Source organism: Synchiropus splendidus, chromosome 19, assembly GCF_027744825.2.
Source record: "Synchiropus splendidus isolate RoL2022-P1 chromosome 19, RoL_Sspl_1.0, whole genome shotgun sequence".
Classification (NCBI taxonomy): Eukaryota; Metazoa; Chordata; class Actinopteri; order Syngnathiformes; family Callionymidae; genus Synchiropus; species Synchiropus splendidus.
The window spans coordinates 6523479-6548018 of record NC_071352.1 but is presented as its reverse complement, the minus strand read 5'-3'; the positions used below and the strand labels follow the sequence as shown (position 1 = coordinate 6548018).

At 44.5% G+C, this 24540-nt stretch overlaps 2 protein-coding genes across 5 annotated transcripts; both read right to left on the bottom strand.

Annotated features, from left to right (window-relative positions):
* Nucleotides 1-677: 677 nt before the first annotated feature.
* On the bottom strand, nt 678-8269 carry LOC128751152 (uncharacterized). Its single transcript, XM_053851995.1, has 14 exons — nt 8027-8269; nt 7398-7587; nt 6809-6919; nt 4005-5010; nt 3086-3207; nt 2911-3025; nt 2731-2840; nt 2551-2667; nt 2383-2481; nt 2201-2317; nt 2057-2130; nt 1921-1986; nt 1802-1861; nt 678-1713 (listed from the first exon to the last, which is right to left on the bottom strand). Exons 2-14 carry the CDS (start codon nt 7527-7529, stop codon nt 1638-1640), a joined length of 2205 nt encoding a protein of 734 aa, XP_053707970.1. The 5' UTR covers nt 7530-7587; nt 8027-8269; the 3' UTR covers nt 678-1637.
* A 688-nt stretch (nt 8270-8957) lies between these two features.
* Nucleotides 8958-23461, bottom strand: LOC128751306 (rho GTPase-activating protein 17-like). 4 transcript variants are annotated; one of them, XM_053852254.1, is made up of 21 exons: nt 23198-23461; nt 21364-21403; nt 17503-17607; nt 16649-16725; nt 16423-16534; nt 16274-16350; nt 15809-15911; nt 15670-15738; nt 15509-15590; nt 15129-15256; nt 14883-14994; nt 14726-14807; nt 14582-14662; nt 14401-14514; nt 14227-14318; nt 13224-13356; nt 11891-12145; nt 11526-11647; nt 11032-11424; nt 10579-10631; nt 9632-9780 (listed from the first exon to the last, which is right to left on the bottom strand). In XM_053852254.1, the coding sequence occupies exons 1-20, from the start codon at nt 23248-23250 to the stop codon at nt 10624-10626; spliced, it is 2238 nt and encodes a 745-aa protein (XP_053708229.1). In that variant the 5' UTR covers nt 23251-23461; the 3' UTR covers nt 9632-9780; nt 10579-10623. The 4 variants fall into 4 exon arrangements, 3 of the variants coding, with proteins under 3 accessions (XP_053708228.1, XP_053708230.1, XP_053708229.1); XM_053852253.1 differs by lacking the exon at nt 10579-10631 and having other exon boundaries at nt 8958-9780; XR_008413243.1 differs by having other exon boundaries at nt 10579-11424.
* Nucleotides 23462-24540: the final 1079 nt, after the last annotated feature.

Genomic DNA, 24540 nt, shown 5'->3' with positions numbered 1-24540 from the left:
AGCTTTGATTTATGAATTAAAGATGCTTCTGGTTTGTGTGACACTCGGCCTCAGTGAAGATGGAAGGAAACATATATCACGTTGTTTCTTTTTCTATGAATTAATTCATTTTCTACAGCTCTTTTGTGTCACAACTTCAGAGGCAGGGGACGACACTCTGTCAAACACAAGGCAGATATAAACTATAAACTATCGTCCTAGACAAAACACCTACGGAGTCAAGAATGGACTTTTAGGTTGTTCACAATAAAAGCTGTGGACAAACCAAAACTCAAGTTTAAAAGTCACTTAGCTTCTGAACAGCATCCTCGAATATACATCAGATTCTCTGCAGCTTTAAGTCTTAGTTATTTTAATGGATATATTTCTATGTTTGTGCCTGACGACGCTGGTTTGCTGTCAGTAATATTAGAAAAAAATAAATGAACATGAGTGGGTGACGTTTGTAAACATGAGCTTCTGCTGCCCTCTAGTGGCCAAAAGTGTGCATTAAAATATAGGTTTTAAGAGGCAAACCAGTGGTTTGTTTGTGTATTTGTTACGTTTTAATTGCGGGTTTTGTTTAGAGGAGTCAATTTCTGTTTCAAATACTGAGCCGTTATGTCATGACTGACGACATCTTTTCTTCCATGTCACATTTGCGTAGTAAAAAACATTCCAGTCATTTTCATTCAATATTTATTCAAATCATATAAAACAATATGAAGACCATTTAAATAATAATAAATAAAAACGTTAAAAACAGGTGCAGTACTTAAACAAAAGTATTAATTCATCACAGTAAAAGTCTGGTTGTCGAGACGCTCACATCTGGCTCACCACTACATCAAATTATGGATAGTTTTTTGAGCATTTCAGAACATTAAAAATGTCTCTTCATATGTTTGTAGTGACTTGTTCAGTAGTGTTGGCAACAAACGTTGTTTTTAGCATATGTTTGTACTCAAGATTGAACCAGAGGTAGTTTCAGTGATGATGACAGAGTCTGAATTGAGTTTAGAAAAATGTTGTTTTGGGGTGGAGTGGAGAAAAATATCTTACATAGGTGTTGATTATTGAGTTTATGAAACATGGTTACTGGAGCAGTTTAGCAAGCGCAGAGTCCGCCCCCATCTTGAATGTAACAATAGCATTGTGTGCCACCTTCACTACACAACACACGACTCAATGATTCTACACAACACATTGTCCAACCACGAGCAAGAACACAAGCGCACAAGGCTATTATGCTTTGCAAATAAATAGGTTTAACAGTAAAGTCAAGCAGGCGTATGAAACCTTAGCTCCTCTGTCTACATTCTCAGGTTATATAATAAATATCCGTCTGGTCTCAACCTACACAACTTCAAGCCCTTGCAACATCACACACAGAATACTTCACATCGATGCATCAATATCGCCTCTTAAGTTTGGATGGCGCTCCAAGGTTATGAGTGGTTGTTTGTGAAGCACTATACTGAAGGCATGTGTCGCTATGAGGCACGCATCAATGTCACGGCTGTTAATGCTGCTACAGCCTCCAGGTGCATCACAACACGGCGATGACGCTGTGACAAAGCAAGTCAGTACAATCATATAAGACGGGGGAGGATCTTTGTAGCAGCAGTTGGTTTTGAAAGATTCAGAATTCAAGTTGTTTAGCCCAGAGAGTGCTGCTTCTTCAGGAGGTCTGAACGCCTCACCCGCTCCTCAGGGGTCTTTTTGTACCAGCTCCTGTCAGAGGACCACAAACTTTCATTATTTATCTAATGCGATATAAACGTTTATACCTGTGTCTCTACAGAAAAATGAAAAACTTCACCCCTGCCGATTCAGCTGCCCCGGCACTGGAGACTTCTGGGCGGCGCCACACTTCATGACTCTGAGAATGTAATGTGGGATTAGTTTGGTAAAAAAAAGAGGAAGAAAAAAACACTTTACCGGTTAGTTGTTGGGCTTTTCGGCTTCTGCGGAATCTTTCGGGTCGGCACTGGAGATTCCCCCACTCTGAAGAAGTACTTGGATTATGACTTTATTACATCTTCAATGGTCAGTGTGTACAGATTTGAGTGGTCACCTCTTCTTCCGGTCCAGAGATCTTTGCGTGGCAGATGATAGAGCTCCTCGGTCTCTGAGGCACTTGGCTTTCTCCTGCAGAGAAGGAGAAACTTGTGAGCAGAAGAAAGCCAGTCTCTTCTCAGGTGAGGCTCGGGAGGCCCACCACTTCTCGCAGCTTCCTCTCCGTGCGCAGCTCCCTGTCTTGCTGAAGAAGGGCCAGCCGCTCCATCAGAGGGATTTCAAAGAAGATTTCATGGACGTCGAACAGCGCCGCACGGAGCTGAGGGAGAAAAGACGGCGGAGTTGACAACACTGAGGGCGAGGGGGAGCAGCTTGGGTCTCTACCTGAGCTTTGACCCGCTCGTGCAGCGTCAGGTCCTGTGCTGAAAACGCCATCTTCTGTGGTGCTTCGGTGTGGAATGAGCTGATGAACTCGCGAGTGTCCTGGATCCAGAGCGGAGGTCAGGGAACAGAACTTCACTGCTGCGGCTGTCAGACTGAAGCCGACCTTACCAGCACTGTCTGACGCAGGTTTCTGACTTTGTCGGTTTTGAGCAGCCTGCGAGTGAGGAAGCCTCGAGTGATAGCGCCGACTCGGCAGAACGCTTTCTGCTGCTCAGCGGTCAGAACCTGACAGAAAAGAAAACAGAATAATACACAACTTGGGGCTGGAGGACTCTCTTCTGGACTCACCTGGCTGAGCCTCGCACGAGATTTTGTGGGGTTCCAGTTGGACCCCCACAGAAAGACAGGAGGATGGACTGAAGGAGAGGGTGCGCTGGATCTGACTGGACTGGAGTTGCCTGGGGATACAGAGATTTCCATCACAACAAACAGCCTAGAATATATCTTTCTATCTCTGTAGCTGCTGACCTGCTCCTGGTGACAGGTCAGAAATGGTGTGGGAGGGGCTTAACCTTGGGCTCATGCCACACTCATCCCCCGCGCTCCACTCATCCCTCCGCCTTCTCTCGGCCTCCTCCAGCTCCTGAATACAAGTTCTCCTAAGTTGCTGCACGAGGTGTTTGTGAGGAGTTGACTGCCTGACCTGGCGGAGGCGCAGTTGCTCCTTCTCCTGCTCAACCAGAAGCAGGGACATCTGCAGTGCGTGCTCGTCCTCCAAACGCCTTTGCATCTCCTCCAGAGTCTGGGAGCTCCACTGGTTCTCCTCTGATGGAACACAGAGAAGGTCATACATTTAATGTGGTTCATGTAGGAAAAAAAACAAAACTAATAAAAATATATAAATAAGAGAACAACAGCAGAAGAAGCAGCACGGGAACTAGAAGATTAAATAAAAGAGGAAGCAGAAAAAGTAAACGGGAAAATCATGGAAAAAAGGGGATGAAAACAAGAGCAGGAAGCAAAGGAATCTAAAGAACAAGAAGAACAACATGAGAATATAGATGAACAAGGTGATCCACAAAGGAAGGGCAAGAAGTCAATGAGGAAAAGAAAGCAGAGAAAAAAAGAACAAAAAGAGTAAGAAGAGCAGGAGCAGAAAACAAGAAGAAAACCAAGAGGAAAAAGGGGGACTTAAGTGAATAGATAGAACAAGAAGAGGAACAAGAAGTCAAAAATGAAGTTGAGGAAAAGAAGAAAATTATTAAGAAAACAAGAAGAACTTTTGGAGGGAAATGAATACAAAGGGCAAGAAGACCATGAGAAAGAAGGAGTGAAGAGAATGAAGAACAGGAGGAAAGACAAGAAGAAAAGAAGAAGAATCCACGGTGGACAGGGGCAAAAGAGACACTTGGGGGGGGGGGAGGACAGCAACAACAAAAGAAAAAAGACAACAATGCACACAAAAACAAGAAGAAACGCAAAAGGAGTAAGCAAAATAAAATGGAGGAGGCAATGAAGAAAAAGCGCATGAGAATAAAAGTAGGAAAAAAAAATGAAGAAATGTCACACGCATAAATTAAGTGAGTTAAGAAGAAGTAATTTTAGGACACTGCAGGACTGACCAGGTCGGGCACAATGACTGCTGGTTCCGTTTCTGCTGGCTGCAGCTGGGCCTCTGCCATTAGCCGGCGACTGAGCATCATGGACTTGCTTCAGGTCCGGGGTCCCGCAGGACCGAAGCACAGACGGTGACGGAGAATCACGGGACTTGTTCAGCGCATTCCGTCGACTTGGCGTCAGCATGGGGACGCCGGCCATGAAGCGAGGCAGCCTCTCCTGACTGCGGTCGATGTGCTCCGGCTGCGGTTGGCTGTCAAGCGTGTGACAGCGCCGGCGGAAGTTAGAGGTGAGGTGTGCGGCGTGTCCGGAGGGGCTGATGGACTCCTCCACTGGGCTGCTGTCACAGCGACTGTACCCTCGATTCACATGACCCACCGCCGTGTCCTCAGGCGACCTCGCAGACGGAGCTTTGTCCCGCTCTCCTGGGCCCGGCCCGTACACCGACCTGACCGGGCTACGGGGCACCAGGTCTGTCGGGCTGATGGGGAAGGAGACCTGGATGTTGCCGGTAGAAAAGGGTCTTGGTTTTCGTTTCTGTGGCCGCAGGGAGATGACAGACTCTGGACTGGAGGGCGGGATGGACTGACCCAGGAGACTCGGAGAGAGACTTTTCTTCGGCTCATATAGCGTCTGGATCTGAGTCGGCGCTGAACCTACAGGGCTATGGTGCAGACTGAACCCAAATTCAACACCATTGTCCCCGAACGGGCTGCAAGGACTCTTCTCCGTCTTCATCTGAGCATCAGAGTGGAGAGATTTGGACTGACTCTGCTCTCGCTTCACGTACTCTCTCGATCGTCTGAGGAGGAAGTCCAAATTGAGGTCCTCCTCTGGGCCGTCACCTTTCTCTTTCCTCTGCACCTCCTTGTATCCGTTGACTGGGACAGGACTTTGAGGTGCATCTTGGATTTCTAGTCCAGAGCCGTGCTCGAGTCCAGGAGAGTCAGTGACCAGAGTGTAGCCATTGAGCGCAGCTGCTGGGAGCTTCTCAGCTGGACTTCTGGACGGCTGTCAACAGATAAACAAAGTCAGTATCTGGGCAGGTCCTTTATATCAGCCATAAGCCATAAGCCGTGAGCGCCTCCTAGAGGGCCGCGAGACGCAGTTTTAATACATTAGCCTCGTATGGTGGCAGTAGTGTGTCACAGAATTAACAACTATGGAGAAGTTCTTGAAAAAAAAAAAAAGATAAAGAAAGTGATGGTGCCTCTCCAAACAGTAAAAACAGTTCATGAAACACCTGTTGAAGCAGTTTTGAAAATTAATTACATTATGTGGCGATACATTCATTTACACTTTACTTATATATTTTTTGCTGTTTAAATAAAATATATTATTTTATAACATTCAAACATGGTTTTATGATATTTATTTTATTCACAATTTGATTCAGTTTTTCTAATTTTCTCAACAGTTTGCATCAAGTGTATTTTTTTTTCTTTAGTAAATTTGATGAACATGACTTGCACCTGGTTCTGCTTCTGGTTGGACTTCTCTATGACAAATATCTTGCAGTGATCACATGGTTTCATGTCATTTCAGAAGGTTTGGTTTGTTTACGTGTCAGTAGATTAAATATGGTTATTGATGACAAATGAAATCAAAAGGAATGAATCAGTTCTATTACTTGAATGGGCCCTGGGCCCATTTGTTCTGGGAAAGGTGGGCCCCAAGATAAAAAAAGGTAAGAACCCCTGCTTTATATCACTCAAGTTTGTAACATTTGTCTGTCAGTTACGTGGTCAGTAAAAGCCTCATTAGCTACAAAGTGACCAGGAATTAGTGACGGCCTGATGAAGCTTCATGAAACAGTGCCCTCTATTCAGAGGTCAGCAGGTGGCGCTCTTGGTTTCCATGCATGTTAGACATGTTGGAAAATACTCAAGAGAGCAGGAGAAACCTTAAGTAGCAGTGGCTCTACCCCAAATCTCAGACAAATGCCTGAGCTGCCCCAAATGTTCCATACTGTACTGCAACAGTTTGCAGACATGAGCACAGGAGAGTTTGTACAATTACCATGACATTAAAAGTGTGTAATAGTTCCCAGCATAAAACAGGTTCAGCAAAAGCAGCTGACCCATTTCTTGAGCGGTGTGTTCCAGCCAACTTCAGCAGCAAAGCATGCTTCAGAACAGGTTGTGTTTGTTTCAGAGGCGCAGGAGGTGCCGGTTAAAATCCTTTTTAGCTGCTCACATACGGTTCAGTGAGGGTCCTGAAGTGTATGTTTGCATGTTTTATTACATGTATCTAGGGTTTTCAATGTGACTGTCTCTGTGGTGAAATAGTAAAGTCAAGGCAGCTGGCCGACACGTGAAGGAGTCCGTCTGGATCAGTCTTGATCCACTCATAATCCAGTTTACAGAAGGCTAAGTAGCTGCAACAATATGGAATACGTGAAAGTTGCTTTTGTATTCATCTTGTTTGGAGTATCTTTTATGAATCATAACCATGTAAATACACAGCAGACGCTGTTTAAAGAGTCTACTCTGAACTTCAGAAGCCAGAAGCAGTTGACTTAATAGAGTGAAATTCACCTACAGAATGGCTACTGACAGCATGACAACATGTTCTTATGAGGATGGAAACGGGAAATCAAATTGACTCAATGACTTTCAGCTCAAGGGCAAAGGATGTAACAGCCGCACTGCTGTAGGGGAGCAGTGACCTGAAGGAGGAGGAGCAGCAAGACTCTGCTTCTGCTTCTACCTCACACACGCTTCCATACAATCTGCCGTCTAGACACTTTGGGCCCTGAAGAGAGGCGACAAACTTTCCTCTGATCCACATGACTTACACTTCTACTTGCCTGAATCGGACTCTGTGGGGGCGGAATCTTGAGCCGGTGTCTGCGGGCTTCCTCCAGCTGTGCAGCCCTGCGCCTGTAGTCGCGCATCTGCTGCCGCTGCTGTCCGTTCAGCTGGAGCAAACACAGAGGGCATCAGCACAGCAGCTCACGGCCAATATGGCGGCTCTCATGAAGGAGACGAAACATGCGCTCTGATGCATGTATCCACAAAAGTAGAGCATCACTCAGCTGATGATGGGTGGGTACTGAAACATAGCTAAGAACGCCATTCAGTTACTGACAAATTTCTGAACAATTTGTTGATCTAAGTTGATCTAAACATGGCAAGGCTTCCCTTTAACTCAACAAATCGCTTCCTGGGGTCAAGAGTTTTCCTCAGTGGAGGTCAGGACAGGTGAGATCAGAACATAGTTCCTCTTCAGCTGCGTGTATTTTTACTGCATTGTTAAGAGCTAACTTGCCAACAGTTGGCAGAGAAGCAGAGCCAGAGCTTCACCGGGGAAACCAAACAAACAAATATCACGTTACTCTCAAATATTCTCCCTGAGCCTTCGGTGTATCTCCTCAGGTCTATTTATGATCCTCTCACCAGGGGGGCCAGCACAGGTCTCCCATGGAAGCGGATGACAGAGCAAGCCTTAAAGGAACAAACAGGCTCGACTGTCTTGAAGCCCTCCTTCTCCTGCAGAACAGCCAGACGGAACCGCTCGAAGCTTTCCATCTCTGGACGCCACGCCGGGGAGGGCGAGCACACACCATGTAGTCCAGCCGCCACCGAGCTGAGGAAGGAAATGGACAACATTAGGAGAACAGCTGGGTACTGTGGGCCAGCCTGGGACAAGAGAGGCTCTGTCAGCTCAGTCTTTTTATCTCAATGATCGCATTCCATCCATTCTTTCCCACTAACACTCCCAGGTCCTTGTCAACAGAAAAGGACTTCAGTTGCAGATGTGTAGCATTAGCTGCTCGCAACAAGGACGCATCCTGACCAAGAGAGGTGGGAAATATAATAGTGAAAATGATGTGTAACATCACGATCGCGACACCATTATTTATTACTGGCAGCTGCGCGCACTGAATTAAAAGAGATGTGGTTTACAAGCAATGATATAGACACGTATATATGTATATATATGGATAAAACATCCATATATATATATATATGAATAATTCGCACAGCATGGCTGGGAGGGAGAGACGCGGCGGGCTGCTCCTTACCCTCGCGACGCTGGAAATGATGCTTCCTCGCTATCGACGCCCTTTTCTTCTCTTGGTGAAGCGCATGAGCTCCGTGGGTTTAGGATAAAGGCGAAAGCGTCAGATGATGGGTGCGTTTCAGCGTTCAAATCTCGGGTTTCCTGTCATGACTCTGTCCAAGTCCTCTTCCGGGCGGCAACAGCGCCACCCAGCAACAGCGCAGGGCCACGTTCCGACACCGCGAGGCGTTAGGGGACCGTCGGAGAATTGGCGGAGTTGCGTTCATGAACAACACGGAAAAGAAAAATGAATTGGAATAAACATTATTTTTTATTTGGTCAAACCAATATGAGGAAAAAAAATGTTCTTTTAAATACGGAAACAACAAAGCTAATCGCTAGGCTCAGGTATATAAGACATCAAAAGGAAACACCTAGTTATTAAAGACATGGCGTTTATTTTCCTTTATTGATTTTCTCCTGTTCTCCATCAGGGGTTGCCAGAGCAAATTTAATCCCCCACTTTCATTTTCATTCATCAACCTCATTGGTCTCCTTTAAATACTGGCGTCTCCTTCTTCAACATTCGCCACTGCTACATTCCAACAGGCTCATATGTAATTCGTAATTTATGACATTTTAATTAAGTAATAAGTCACAGGTTGTTGGGTAATGAAGTTATGTTAATTATGTCTGAAGTTTTCAACGTTTTCTTTTGTTAAAAAAAATATTATATATATATATATATTCCCATTAAGTTTCATTTTTTAACTTGCCTTTTTCAATTAAAATTTATTCACAATTTGTTCCCTAAATTATAAAAAAAATGACTTTAAAATGGTTTCGTAAATATTTATTATTATGTATTCTAATGTTTTTATTTTTATTTTTATCTATCTTCAAAAGAAACTTAAAAAAAAAAAAAACCTTTTGAAAACACCATTATTACTGTTATTATCACTACCACTAACATGTCATGCAAATACTTCTCTTTGCGGACAGAAAAACACATCTTAAACTTTGTTTTTTTTTTTTTTTATTATTAAAAGATAAAAACAATAGTTCATCTTGATATGTGCAAGAAAAAAAACAAATTTAAAAGATTGTCCAAGCCCAAAATATAAAACCCAACAAGCGAAGATTGTATACAAATCTATACGACTTAAATTATTGTCTCTTATTTGGCTTATTTTTATATTAAGTATCCAGAAAAACATTTCCCTTTCAGATTGATAAAATAGTGAAAAATGAATGAAGAGTGTTGGAAAACACCCCGAACCTCATGGAAGCAAAGTGACACACCATGTGACACCACATCTTGCTCTTTAGTTTTGGTAGTCAGATTTGTCATATTATTATTATTATTAAATTGACAGTAAAGAAGACACTACTGTCATTCAATTGCAAACATTCCATTTCAACCTTCAGTTGAATGAACTGCTTCTTTCTTTGCTTATTTTCAACAGTGGTGAGCACAGTTTCATGAGAAATACAAATCAAACCTGCTTAAAAAATACATGAGAAACGGTCCGGGGCAAATGTTCCCAGGTCGATGGTTCAAGTCCCCGCATACATTGCAGGAAAGTGTCTGCAGCTTTGAGAGTCAGACGAATCAGGGCCCAATGGTTCACAGACAAGTGCTCTCGATGTCCATGTCCGGTTCCTCTGACAGAGTGGGAGTGGGCTCATGGCCAGCAGAGCTCTCTCCAGATTGGTCCACTACCAGCCCGGGAATGAAGGCCCGTCCGATCCCCTTAGTGAAGAAGGAAGCTCCATCTAGTGAAGACGACGTGCATGAGTGAGTTATAGGTTTGAAGCTGTAGATGCACTGCACCACTTCGGGTCTCGCTGAGGGCATTCGTTCATTTCTATGTGAACTTCTACATTAAAGAAACATTGATCATTATTTATTTAACAATCAAGTTTTAATCAAGTTTGGAATTGCTGTTTTTTTGTTCATATTTCAACAGCAAAAACTTCCGCCTCAATTAATGCAGGGAAATACCGACACCCAGTGGTGAAAAGCGGTATTGCAATACCTTGCTTACAAACATTTTATTTACTTTTATTCCATTTACAACTCGTTACCGTATTAGCCAACTCGTACATGTCAAAGTAAGCTAGTCGACCATCAAAATAATCATTAGTTGCAGCCCTATCTGCAATAATCTTGCTAAACTAATTGGAAATCTGTGGGGTTCCCGAAATGGCACAGTGCAATGCAGTACTTTGTCACAGAGGGGGGCAAAGACACACAACTACTACACTCCGTAAGACACCAAGGATTTCTCTCTCTTCGATGAAGTGACACAATTTGAAGTGGATGTTATGGGGAGACGATCCTTGGTGTGTTAAATGTGTTTCAATGAAGCCTTTGCAGCAACAACACACAGCTCTGGGGAGGTTTAGTGGCGTGTTAGAGAGGAGAGCAGGATAACACGGGTTAGTTTCGGCAAACAGCAGGCGGGTGCTTCCAGGTATCCAAAACTTGGGAGTCAGGCCTCAAACAAGCAGCCAACTCGGTCCCCTCTCCGCACACACACACACATGCAGCAGCCACTTTCAAATCCTTACCATGACCTGCCTTGCAAAAGCTCATCCCACAGGCAGGGCTGCAGCTCAGACATCTGCAACATTTACACATTTCCTGTCATGCTCAAGCTCACCACAGTCCGAGTGAGGAACTCAGAAAACCCAGCCAGTGAAAGTGACCGTGTGTGAGGGAAGTGAAATCAGTCACACATAAGCGCTGGGCTGGAACGCCTACTCACGATACTGTTGCAGCTCATGGGTCCAAAATAATGAGGACTCACAAAATGGCAGGTGGACTGGAGCTACACTTCCCACCAAAACACCACAGCAGTGCATGCGCGTTTGCTTAGCCGCCACAGTGTGTGTTGACATTAAGATGTTGGATTCCAGTTTGTAATGTTTTGTTGAACATGTCCATAAATACAAACTAGAATAATAGGCTGGAAAGAGACCAAATCAGAGTTAAATATTTATAAACTTCACAACAACGTTTACCTGTGATGATTTTGGAGGAGGAGTTGAAGACCCCGTTGTCGTGGCCTCCCGGCTGCGGGGGCGGCGGCATGCTAGGCCGAGGCCGCGGCTTTAGGCTGGGCCTGGAGGGCCGAGGGAGCGACCCGAACACGCCTCCCTGAAGCTGGCCCGACGGAGTCCCGTCGTGAGGTGGAGTGCCCGGTGGAGTGGGAGTGCTGGGCGGTGAGGGGTCCGACTCTCCCTGGGCGTGGGAGTGCTGTGGGGGCTGAGGAGGAGGGTGGCTTGGGGCATGGATGGGGCTGTCTTTGCCCGAGGTTCGACGAGGAGCGATGGGCGGGTGGTGAGGCGAGCCGGGCGTCTGGGAGGCGAAGGGACTGGCCTGTTTGGGGGGAGCTGGCGCCGGCTTCTTGGTTCCTGGTTAGACATTAAGAATGAAGCAGTAGAGTGAGTCATGATGGTATTGTCTTGTTCTGAGGAGCATTTTCACTTCAACAATGAAGCATATCCTGGCTCACCTCTCCGGACCATGTGTGGACTGGCCCCTCTGGACCCGCCCTGGGAGGGGGTGGCTACATTCAGAAAAGCAGAACCGTTCCGCTGCGCCGGCGGCGGCGTGGAAGTGAGCTCCCTGCCTGGACTGCAAAACAAAACACCTAGTTTTCACGCTCTGTCACTTGAATTCCTGCTGCGATCATGCACAAACATGGCAATTTCAGATCATGACTGGACAAAAGACAAGATGCACACATGCAGGATCCGATGACACAGACAAACGTGATCAAAACAGGCAACAACATTCCATACAGGACAGATCAGACGCTGGATTGGCTTGTGATTGGCAGCGAGCAGGCGGTGGCAGCTTCCTCAGCTCGCTCCTTACCTGCTCTCATCTGCGCTGAGTTGGGTTACAAACTGAGGCGCCTCCCAGCTAACAGCACCCTGACCGCCAACACCCCCAGCTCCCGGGACAGAAGGCTCCGCCTCCGACGGAGACAGCAGCTGCGACTCGGACACCGCGGCGGAGGCCAGTTCCAGAGGGGGGAGGGAGGGCTGGAAGGTGGGTGAGGTAAGCTGCGGCTTTCTATTTATCACGCTGGACCTACGCGGCGCCGGCTCCGGCTTTTTGATAAAGTAGCTAGAGGAGAGGGGAGAGAGTTCAGGGGGGGCACACGCAGCACCACAGTGAGAGACCAGACAGGCGGGAAAGGGAAAGAGATGCCACTTCATCAGGGTGTCTGCCGATCCAATCGAAAACTCAAATTGGTGACACACAAGAAACACCACCTTCGAAACAACACCTATTGACTCTTCCCACTGTGGGACAAACAAAGCCCATCCAGTCTAAAATAATCTAATCTAATCCAAGCACAAGTCACAACACACAACTTCTACAACAAAAAAGAGAAACACAGCATGAGTTCGAGCAGTATTTTATTCAAAAACAAGAAATAAAATTATGTTTTTTCTAAATAGTTGCCACCTCAGACAAGTTATCTAACTCCCATGTGCCAAACCCAAGACCTGAGGGCCAAACCCGGTCTACCAAGTCATTGATGTGGCCCGTGCCAGTTCAAAACAAACTCAACAACAATCTCCTTCAGAGGCCAAGGCAGCAAACGTTACAACACAAACATCTGACTCAGCTACACACAAACACTACAAGCTCCACCACCAACACGTTACCCAACAACTTAACCCCCTAAAATCCTACACACTTCAACAATCTACATGACTGAGGCCAAGAAATCCAGCCACACAACTGGTGGAAGCTGCGACACTAATTTGGAGCGAAGGAACCGGCAGACACCCTGCTGATGTGATGCAGAGAGAGACTCACCTTCAATGCCAGCAGCGCCACACCACACACACACAATGCCAAAGAGAAAGCCCACACAAACAACAAGTAACCTAAAGTTGAGCTAAGCTTTAATAGAAGTGCTGGGAAAACACAAGAGTAACACAAGTTGACACAAGGTAATAGGAGCGATGCTAGAGGAGGACACAGGAGTGACTGCAGGCTAGACTGAGACTAGGGGGCAGCTCTGAAGACTGGAGCAGGCAGGTCTTCGGTGGGCGTGTCGGTGACCGTCACACACTCGTCAGCCACCACATAAACAGCCGACACCGCTGGGCCCCGCGACTCCTGCCTGTTTAGCGTTTTGGGGCGGGATGGTAGGGTGATGGTGAGGCTGAGGTTGGGGCGAGACAGGTACCTGTCCTTACGGGGCGACTCCCCGTCCTGCCCCACCAGGCTCCCAGGGCGTTTCTTCTCCAAACCCAGTTCAGGGTCCGGGGTCGGTGGGTGCGTGGGCATGGCGAATAACCCCGACACATCGAAGTCGATATCTGGTCAGAGAAGAGTTTGAAATGATGCAACCACTTCTCTTTACTCTTAGGTTCTAGTTCGAATACTGAACTACAAGAATGTAAACCTGCACTTCCTCTCATCCAATGAGAATCAAAAATCTATGTCAACAAGTACATGGGTTCCATACACAAGTTGTAATCATAGTAGTAGTAGAAGGTGTTGTAGTAGCACTTCAAGAAATATCAATGTTGTTTAAAAGGTTTAGAAGTAGGGGTGATACTGTAACTGGTAGTATTTATAGTGAGGGAGATAATGGTGGTACCTCTAGCGCAAGTCATAGTACTAGTGATCATTGTAGTAGAAGTTGTTGTAGTAGCACTTGACAAAATATTAAGGTTGTTTAGACGGTTTAGACGTAGTCATAGTAGGGGTGATACTGTAACTGGTAGTATTTACAGTGAGGGAGATAATGGTGGTACCTCTAGTACAAGTCGTAATACTAGTGATCATAGTAGTAGTAGAAGTAGGAGGAGGAGTAATTATAGCAGTTGTTGCAGTTATTAGGAAGGCTAGAATCATAGTGGAGGTAATACAAGTATTATAATTTGTTATAGTTCTGCTAGTACAAATAGTAGTCCATCTAGTATGTGTACTAGTAGTAATGCTAGTGTAGTAGTGGTAATGGGGGGTGTAGTAGTATTCATATTTGTAATTGTAGCATTATTAGACTGCCTTTAGTAGTTGTAGTAGTATTTGTGGTAGTGTGGTGGTATTGGAGAAGTCATAGTGGTGGTACTTGTAATGGTTATCGTAGAATTATTTGTACTGTAGTAGGGATGGTAGCACTGTTGCAGTTCTGATGGAGACAACAGTGACAGCAACAGTAGTAGTAGGAGTGGTGGGTTCACCTTCAGGAAAGAACCAGTCAGCATGCTGGATGATGGGCTCCACGATGGCGACCACGTGGACTGAAGTAGCAGCAGCCATCTCCGCCAGCGTCCTGGATTCACCAGCAGACAAAACAGGAAGTGATTCTGTGCCACCGAGTGAACACCAGCTCAAAGCCGAAACAAGCCTCTCACCCTTCGGTCTTGGCCCACAGAAGATTGGGTCCCAGAACGATGGCGATGTTGCTGGGCGTCATTTTGTTCACCTCGCTGTCCTGCGCCAGTTTGGCGAGGAACTTCACCAGGTACCTGCACAACAACCCCAATCCTCGGTCCTTCACTTATCACCACCACCCGAGCTGTGTGAACCGCTCACCTGAGATTTGCTTTGTGAGCTTTAGGTAAACTGTCACACGTCACCCATAGTGCCTGCAGCCTTTTGTCCGAGTCGGAGATACTGAAACACACAGGTGGTCAACCATCACACTGTTTCCAGGCCTGTTTCCAAGCAGGTCCTCACCTGGAGGCCTTGTTCCACTCCTCGTACAGACCAAAGGTCATCAGAGGCTCAGGAAGCTCCCTCAGGTACGACTTGAGAGCTCCTGTGTGAAACCAAACGCAGACAATGAGAAGAGGAAGCCGCCACTTTCACTTCTCGTGTTCAGATGGAGTATTACCAGCGACGGCGTGTGGATCTGAGTAGAAATCCTCCAGCTGCGAGGTGGAGCAGTCCAGCGCGGCCTTCAGCTTCTTTAGCTTAGAAGCTCCGGCTGCAATTCTGAACAATCCCTGAAGGGGGCGCAAGGTCACTTAAAATAAGTGGATTCAAGAACGCATAGAGCCTTTAGTCATTTAAACCTCCTTAAGCTGGGTTTAGTTAGACTCCACATGTCATAATTCTTGCTCTCCAGGGTGTCCCTTACCTCCTCCTTCATCCCCGTCTCCAGCAGCATCATGACACAGGCCTCGATGGGCAAGGCTATTTCACGTTTGCTCCTCTGCAGATGCTCCTCCAGGGACGTTCCGAACGCCGGTTTCTCTGTCCAGGAGTCTAGATGAGAGGCCTGGGTTTATGGTGCTGCCCTGAATGACCGAATCTTTGGCGCCACTGCGAGGGCAGGCAGTGAACACCAAGCACTCACATCCTTTAACTGTGCTTCTGGGAGCATTAGCATCCACTGTGCATGAGCTCATACGATCCAACACTGGACTCAACACAATACACCCTTGTACTGAGCTTCTATATCAATGCAAAATCTAAGATCACCTGAAACTGTCCTTGTTTGCTCCTATTGTGGACTACCTTGTTGGAGTTGGATGGTGGGGATCGCTTCCTCCAGAGCTGCCAGAGACCTCCTGTGATAGTCGGCCTGAGCCTCCAACAGCTGCATTAGGACACACACACACACACACATGTGAGATCCACCCCAGTAGCTGGTGCACGGCGGTAAATAAACCACTCACCATGACGTAGTAGCGAGCGTACTCTCCTTCTTTGGAGGCAAAGTTGTACAGATCAGCAGACAGTTGGTCCTGAAGGTGAGAGGTGACTGAGATGTGAAGACAACTTCAAAGGCTATCTGAAGCAGAAGTGAGAACCTACTTTGCAGATTTCTACTTTGTTCAGGGCTTCGTCCATCTCATCTTTGAGGGAGTCCACCTTGGCTGCCACCGTTTGGTTGCTGGACTTGGAGGCTTGGAACCACCTACACTCAGAGACACACTTGGAAGTTAAAACAAGAGCTATACGCGAATGTCAATTCAAAACATTTCAATTTTGAGACCAACATGACAAAGAGAAGTGACAAAGCAGACTATTAATATCAAAAATTACTCTGTAAAAATGTGAAACATTGGTTCAGACTAGTGTCTAGAAGACATTTCCTAAGGGGCCACATTATATACTGTGTCTGAGGGGCCAAAACACTTTCTAAAGTTACTGAAATATGATACAACTATGATGCGTTTTCCTCTCAAATAATGCCATTTACTACTCAATGACTATTGTTCGGCCCCTAACTTAGTGGTTGAGTTTGCAGTAAATTGTGTCCAAATCTCTTGATCCTACCTGGTTTTGGCCGAGTCATAATCCAGAACCAGCTTAGCCAGCTGTTTCCTCTGCTTAAATATATTGGGAATGTCGACCTGAGGAAGAGGAATTAGTTGAATGACCCAGTTGGCACCTGAAGAAAACCGGTGGAGAAAACTTGGCCTCACCTCTGCCAGCTGGTGTAAGGGATCCAGGATGTCTCTCTCGATCTGGACCTCGTGCTGCAGGAGCTCTGTGGCCAGCTTCATCTCCGCCTCACCGCATGCCTCCATCATCTTGCTGTTGACATGAAGCACACTTCAGTATCCGAACAGTTCGAACAGACAATGATCCGGAAAAGCAGGATTATAAACATTTGTACATTTGTTATATTCAAGACTTCTAACTCCTCACCCGATCAGACTCTCATCTCCCAGCTGAGCTCCGGCCTCCTGCATCGTCTGGGACAACGCTGTCAGAGGAATCTTCTTCTACAAGTGAAGAACGAAAAAATGTCATTTTAAGTGGTGATTCTTGAGGCAGTTTAGTGATTTTTGTTGTGAGCAAAATCCTCGGTCGACTCTAAACAAGCTGCTATTCATCCTGAAGTGAAGGATTATGGGAGTTGGTGATTTGTAGTGTCAAATGATCAGTTGAGAGTAGAACTTCATCGGTTTATCTCAGTGAGTTGTAAGTAAGTATTTGGCGTTTTTTTCCCCCATGAATCAGTGTGTCAGCAATCTAACCAAGTTAGCAAAATGCAGTACTGTAACAGTGAAGGCGTTTACAAGAAACTTTATAAAACACATTTAGGCTGCTTGTTCAGCATTAGCCAAGGCCGCAACTGTGTAAAGACAATATTAATGTAATGAATAACCTTAAAAAGTTGCTTGTCAAACCGATTTATCCATTTTTGGTACTTATAAACAGCAAGGAAGAACCAAATAAAAAGAGAAAATGGCTTATTTTCATTTGATATTTGAACTGTTGATTCATTCAAACACGCCATTTTCATTTTGGTTTCATGTTTGTGTTCATTTGGTCATTGCCATAACAACTTGGCTGAGTGCCAGCCTTAAATATTTCTCATATAATATTGCATAAGACGATATTCCAATGGTTGAGTTATCATGGATGGGTCTCAACGTTGTTCTGAGAAAGGAAATACAGGGAAACAAAGTGGGCAATAAGGAAAAAAACTTTTTTGTAGCACAATAATTTCACAGGAAATGCTATAGTCACAGTTGTGCAGCTCTTCTATTACTTACGTGTCTCTTCTCCGAGTCAGTTCCCAGCTGGCCCTGCAGGCAGGAGCCCAGCCTCTTGTGCGTGTTGTGCGACACCAGTCGCACCAACTCCATCCTCCGTTCGATCTGAGGACACAACAACGAGACATCAGGACGTGTGATTTCAGAGAAGTTTGTCAACATTTAAAGTATGATTCATACTTTGCTTTGACACACACAAACACTCTTCAAAGCTTCTTGGTTCAGAGCACCACTCTGCCTCATCTCTCGAGCAGCACAAGCCTCCCACCATGTTCCGTTTGCCCTCATTTATTTGACTTCTTGTTCAGTGACAACATAAATTCACTAACGTTCAGATAATCCTGTCACTGATCAGTGCGCGGAAGTTTCCCGGCCTGCTGACGGCCTGATTGGATCCAGACAGGAAAAGCATTGTACGTCTGGGGTATCGCTTGCAAGCGCTTTTCATACACATAAAAAGTGCAGAGAAAACACACACACTAAAAGAAAAGTTAACCCCTTAATACTGTTGAGACATGAATGTTTTCACTCCATCGTGATGTTTAAGGTCCAAGACAGTTCAGTGGAATACTTCAATTCATGTCAGTGGAGTTTATGAGCTCCATGTGCCCCACATTGGGTCATAAACAAACTTATTTTCAAGCTCAGTGGAACACTCCGGTCGGTGCTTTCACTGAGACGCTCACTTAATGTCACACAGACATGGGAACTATAACAGCACCTATATGAGGAAATGACCCTTTGCACCGCTGCATGTATAAACACATTTCCTCACATCACTGCAACATGAAAACCAAGAAGTGAAAGCATAAAAAAAAAAATAATAATAATAATAATTATTATTATTATTATTAAAAACTCATTAAAAATTCATGACGCAGAAGAGCCCAGATGTTGAACACTCTTATGAAAGTGGCAAAAGCCCACATTCCTGTTGGGGAGGTGAAAAACAACTATAAAGCTCGCTCGCTGAGGGAACAACAGATCTGGCCAGAGGGGCACATAAACAACATCTAAAGAGCGAGGGGGGGGTAACTCCCTGATTATGAGCAGAGACAAGGCGAAAATTTGGGCGATTAACCGACTTGAGACATTCCTCTCCGATGTTCAAAGGTTTACATCCAGCCCTCGCTTTTAACAGAGGGCTATGAAAGCAGTGAACCCGACAAGCTGTTGACCTCAAGATCTGCAGGGACAGAAAATGTGGAAGTGGAACATTCAGTGAGTCACGGAGGAACATTGGTGCTGTGTTGGCTGAAACAACAGCGTTTCAGTGGAAGGTATTGAAATACTTCTCCAACACCAACATACAGGGCCTTTACAAAGGGGCCTTTTTGGATGACATCACAATGAGCTTAGGGCTTATTGCTTGAGTTGCAGTGCAACACTTCTCACACGCAGAAACACAAAGACACAGCTCCCTAATCCTTCTTTCACATGTAGCTAGGAGTCAGAGCACATGGCAGGATTCTACTGACAATAGAGGTGTAAGATCAATATTTATAACATAGATACTTGGATATGCTGCTGCATTTGTGACGTGTTTAATTCGAACCTTTTCTTTATTTTAAGTTATTTTGTTGATGAAAGGAGCGAGTCATCCCGCTGTTGGAGTGTGGAATTTAACTGAAAATCCATTTGGACTGATAACAATAACAACTCTCATTTATTATACTTGACTGCATTACCGATTTTCCCCCTTAAAATGATGGATATTATGACAATATAACGCTGAACTTACAGTATCGCAATACATTGCAATGTATCGCATCACCACGCCTGTATCGCGATACGCATCATATCGCAAGATACCTGACAATACACAGCCCTAATCGACAGCAACAGTTCGATAGACACATCACCGTCAAATAATTTGGAATTAGGGCTCGGTGTTATGAATAAAATAAAATAAAATAAAATGGGGCATTTGTCGTCGAAATAACCTTTAGCTTTATAACTTCACTTTTCAAGTGTGCATACCATTTCTCTTCATGTGGAACTAGGTGATCTTTTCAAGGCTGTACATATATGAATGTTTCAAACTTTGCATTGCAGCAAGTGTTTGCAAAAATGAAAAGATGCTGCACAGTACATCACCACCACTTCCACAACTGAGTTCACATACCTTGGCAGCTGTGGGTTTATTGACGCCATACTTGCAAAACAAGGGTTCAAATTTGGGCGGAGCCATGTTGTTGCACACCAGTGAGATGATGGACAAACTATTCTCTGTAGCGCCCTCTACAGACTACAGGCAACTGAGAGATACGAAATGATGGTGCACCTTAAGAGCCATGTTTTCTTTAGCTTCCTCTATAAAATACTAGAAGTTACCAGTATCTAGTCAGGGTGGAGACTCACTCTCAACACACATGGGAACAAGCAGAAATCTAACTACCCACCAATATTAGCCTTCTCCTGAGACTCCTGGTTTGTTTTCAAATATTGAGATAGGACCAGGGCCAGGCACTTTCAAGCCCCAGAAGCAACGACAATCCAGTCCGACTGGATCCAGCACTCTCACTGTCGCGGGACGTGTCCACACAGGACAAACACTGGAGACTGACACCAAAGTATTTGTGGGGGTAAAAGTGAAGTGAAAGAAATCTACTAACAAAAATAACAGTGTGGAGTTTCCTCTGAGCCGAGGCAGCGCGTGTTTTTAAACGGAGCTCAGCTTGTTTTCCCCACAGACATCACCGTCACTTGCACCGCGCAGACTGCAGGACAATCACATTCCTGGCGAAGAACTCCAGCTAACGGAATGCTGAGTGCTGCACAACGCTCCTGACGGATGGCTACGGCGGGACGGGCTGGGTCGGGTCGCATACTTGGACATTATCGCGTCACTCCCGGTTGAGCGTCTATATTACGGCAGAGACCAGAGTTCATTTACGGTTGTTGTAAAAGTCCGAGCAATGATTAGACAGCTCGAAAACTACTGCACTTTTCCCTCAGCTCCTTCATTCCTCCCCACCATCCCCCACAGCATCTAGTGGAAGTCCAGTAAGATAACAAGCATTGCCAGGGTTCGTCCTGAGTGGAAAACCAGGCTGCCAAAACCTCTGAGCTCCGTTTCAGATTAGTGCTGTAAAACTGAAGGCAGATTTGGCGTCGGCGATGACGACTTTAACAGACCCAGGAAAAAAAAGTCTTGTATGTCTGTTGATTGCTTCCACATTTAGGGACAACTTCTCCTATAACAGAGGGAAAGTAGCAACACAGGGCCCGAGGCATGATGTAGTCCAGTGAGGCGGCCATTTTTTTTCATAATCGTCACCTCTTTCACCCACAAAAGGAGGGGGGTCAAACAAAACAACATTATTTTTCCCTCCTTCATGCACTACTCTTTAATCCCATATTTTTCCCTATTTTTTCCCTAAAGCTTTTGAGGTAAATTGTTGATATTTAACATCAAGTCTCCAGTTTGACGCAGGCAACATTAAAAGTCTCTGTTGAGGATGAATGAAACAGTACCACCAGGAGCGCAGTAGGTTACATGCATGCTCAAACTGTGGATTATAAATGGAAGAAGGGAAGAGTGGAAGCTCCATTTAACAGTGAGTAAACTGGGCCCTGCTACCACGACATCTGTAACTACTTATCGTGGCTCTTCTTCAAGTGTCAGGCAGGCGACAGAGTTGTCACTACTACACAAAAGCAGATTTATCTTCGTGATGCAATTGAAGTGAAGTTTTGAGGGTTTTTTCAAATCTATTCTGAACAAAGCTGGACACAGAGCAGCAGCTGCAGCAGCAGTTTGAAGCCAAACAACCTTCTTCCATCCCGATTGAACCACAGAACACCATTACAGAGATTTTCAAAGTGATTTTTCAAAATAAAAGACAAAGTGATATTCACCTGCAGGAGGTCATCACTCAGCACCTCAGTTTTCTCAGCCCTGTTAGAAACAAAATAATGTATAAAGTGAATACATAATAAAAGCAGGACTCATACCTAGAAAGAAGTATATTTCTATACACATGTAAAGCTCATAATGCTGCTGGTGGATCTCTCACACACACCTGACCTGTCAGATTCCTGCCTCAACACACTCTTCCATTGTGTCATCTCATGTATTTGTTATGACAACACACACTCACAGAGGGATGATGGGGAGTGACCAAGTGGCTTGGCGATGTGTCACACATCCCAAATATCTAGTGCTGACATCACCGAAAGAGGCGAAGGATGGTGGGAACACGAAGAAGCCGAGACACACTCAACCCCCTGAAGACTTCTTCTCCACTGCACTCGCTCTCCATGGGATCAATTAGCCTTCTGTTATTTACACTCAATACTGTTAGGAGACACCATCCCGGTCGCCCTCATGACCCGGTTCAGGCCTGTAATGCCCTTTAATGGCCTCTATGAGATCCCAAAATTAAGGCATTGTCTTCAACATGGCAGTAAAACTATTGATTTGTTAGCAGATCTGATGCTTGTTTACAGTGCAGATCAATACCATCCGCTTGTAGCATGACGCTAGGTAGCATTACTTGTACTAACTATAGCTTCTGATCAATGCTGGATGAGAACGGATCGAAGAAGAAGCAGCTACTGCTCCCAGTATGTTCCCTTTGTAAACAATGGCCGAAAAACAGTCAAGACAAAAAAGGCGACAGAGGAGTTACTGCTTTTATAGTTATTATTGTTGTAGTTTGTATATGTAATAATGTATAATAGTCCGTGCAACCCAGATTTTGTTTGAATATATGGACATTAACAAAGCTTCATGTCCAGATCAATAGAGTCATAGAGCAGCGCACTGGTTGCTCATGTAAAAGTAAAGATGGAAGCAATAATCTCTCACTTACAAAAGTTTTTTTTTTTTTTTTTTTAAGAAACCCTGTGTGTCAGCGCATTACAAAACTACCTCAATCTCAACAACACTGTGCATGATCGCTTTCACAAACTGATTCTAAAGAGCGCCGCCACCCACGTCGCCAACATCAACCTGGGAAGCGCTGACTCGGCAAATTCTGGCCGGGCAAACACAAAACACCGGCTATCACAAAGAGAGACAAAGGTAAATTAGATCAGAATTGAGCTTCCAGTTATAGAATCGCTGATGGCAGATAATAAGAGGACGATAAGACGACCTATATAGTCGGGTGTGTGCCCAAACACGGGAAGTCATTTTGCTCAATTGACATTTACAGCTCTTGCTCAACGTATGGAGAAATGTATGTGAAGAATCCAAGGTCGAGCACAAAGTATCAACGCAGAAATAATTGACTTAAGCAGTCAAACAAACAAACTTGTGAGTCAAATATGTTTGACACACAAGGAGTGGCACTGTGGTTGTGGGTCCCCTCTTCCAAAATAAAGGTTGTCACACTGAACATCAACATGGAAGTGTTATAATAAACTTTTCAAGATAATAAACACCACACTTGCGCAGTAGATAGCTGGCTTAAACATGTGCATCAGAAATATAAACAGCGTGGGGCACAAGAATGACTTAGCCGCTCGAATTTGGCCCCCAAGCCAGCAGTTTCACACGATTGTTACTAGCAACCAAATAGGTTTTTAGGTCACACTTTGAACGGCATATTGTGTGGTAAAAATTAAAAGTGCATTCATAATTTAAACATAGTTGTTTTTAGGTGTGAAAGGTGTCGTTCCTGTTCTTGAAAAATAAATGAATTGCAGGATGAAAGAACGTCGTTTTAAAGGACAAAGACATTGCTACCTTCCAACAGTTTGGTTGGCAAGTTGCCTCATGCGATTAAACTGTTTCTTCATGGTTTCCTCTGGGTTTTCTCCTCCAAGTTAGCAGACGGCTTGTTCCTCCACGGTTAATCCAAAAGTTGCGCTCTACGTCTCCGCCATTGTCGTCCAAAAAAGATCCGGGAACACCTTCGTGACTGAACCGGGTCGAACCGCTGGGGCAGATTCAGAAAAGCGACTCTCTGGTGTTTTCGGTCTCTGCCATTTTTAGCGACATCTGTGTGGTAGAAGGAGCAGCGAGGTAGAAAGGAGGAAGTGCTTCACTTCCCGACTCGGCCCAACTCTGACATGTGATACTTTGGATTTTAAAGAAGAAACTTCATAGTTTCACGCGCAAACTCTCTGTGTTAATCATACAACTTCAATTGCAAAATAATGAATTAATAAAACGTCAAATTCTAAAATAGTCAGGTCATACTTTTCCATTTTGTTTCCCATAAAAAAAAATCAAAGACGGTCAGCATTTTCGCCATAAATGTGTTGAGCAGTTATAAACGCAATTTAAAATAAAAATAAAATGCAATTCAATCTTAAACTTGAAACTGGGTCAAGTTTGGTTACTTAACGTGGCCAGGTAACGCGATCCAGGAGCTGAGCTGAGGTCAGTAAATATAGCTTTGCCACCCCCTGCTGGTCAACATTCGCATCGCGACAGCGATGTAACTTTTCATGTTTTATCATAACTTTCTTGTTTTCAAATAGACAGAAGCGACGAGACGTTTTGCTTTCTTTATTGTAAATGTAATCCTCACTGTAATTTTAATAATAGGATGTAATAACAATGTATTATAAAACAGTGAGATTTTTTTTTTCAAACATCTTATCAATTGCGAATTGAGGGGAAAAAAAGCAGAAAAATGGCAAAATACTTCTACAAAAAATATATTAAATAAAAATAAATTAATCAGAATGAATTAGTTAATAAGTTACTTAATATGAGCAAAATAGAGAAGCAAACATTTTAATATACACACTTAAATATGTGAGAGAAATTGAAGCAAAAAAGCTAAGAGTATGTCATATAATTAGAATATAACATGAGGTGCATGTTTTCATTCATTTATTTCAATAAAAAAGAAAATTAATTATTAAAAGACTAAGTAAGGTGGCGGAAATAATGTTATTAATGTCTAATTCAGAAATAACTCTGGACTAAAAGATAACAGCAGAAACCTGACACTGTCAGGACTGTGCTGACCATCATTTTTTGGGAAAAAAAAATCAAGTCGAATTCATCAATTAACTTTCAATAGTCAAAAAATGTAACTTTATTTTTTTTCCCATTCAACTAAATGAATGATCCAT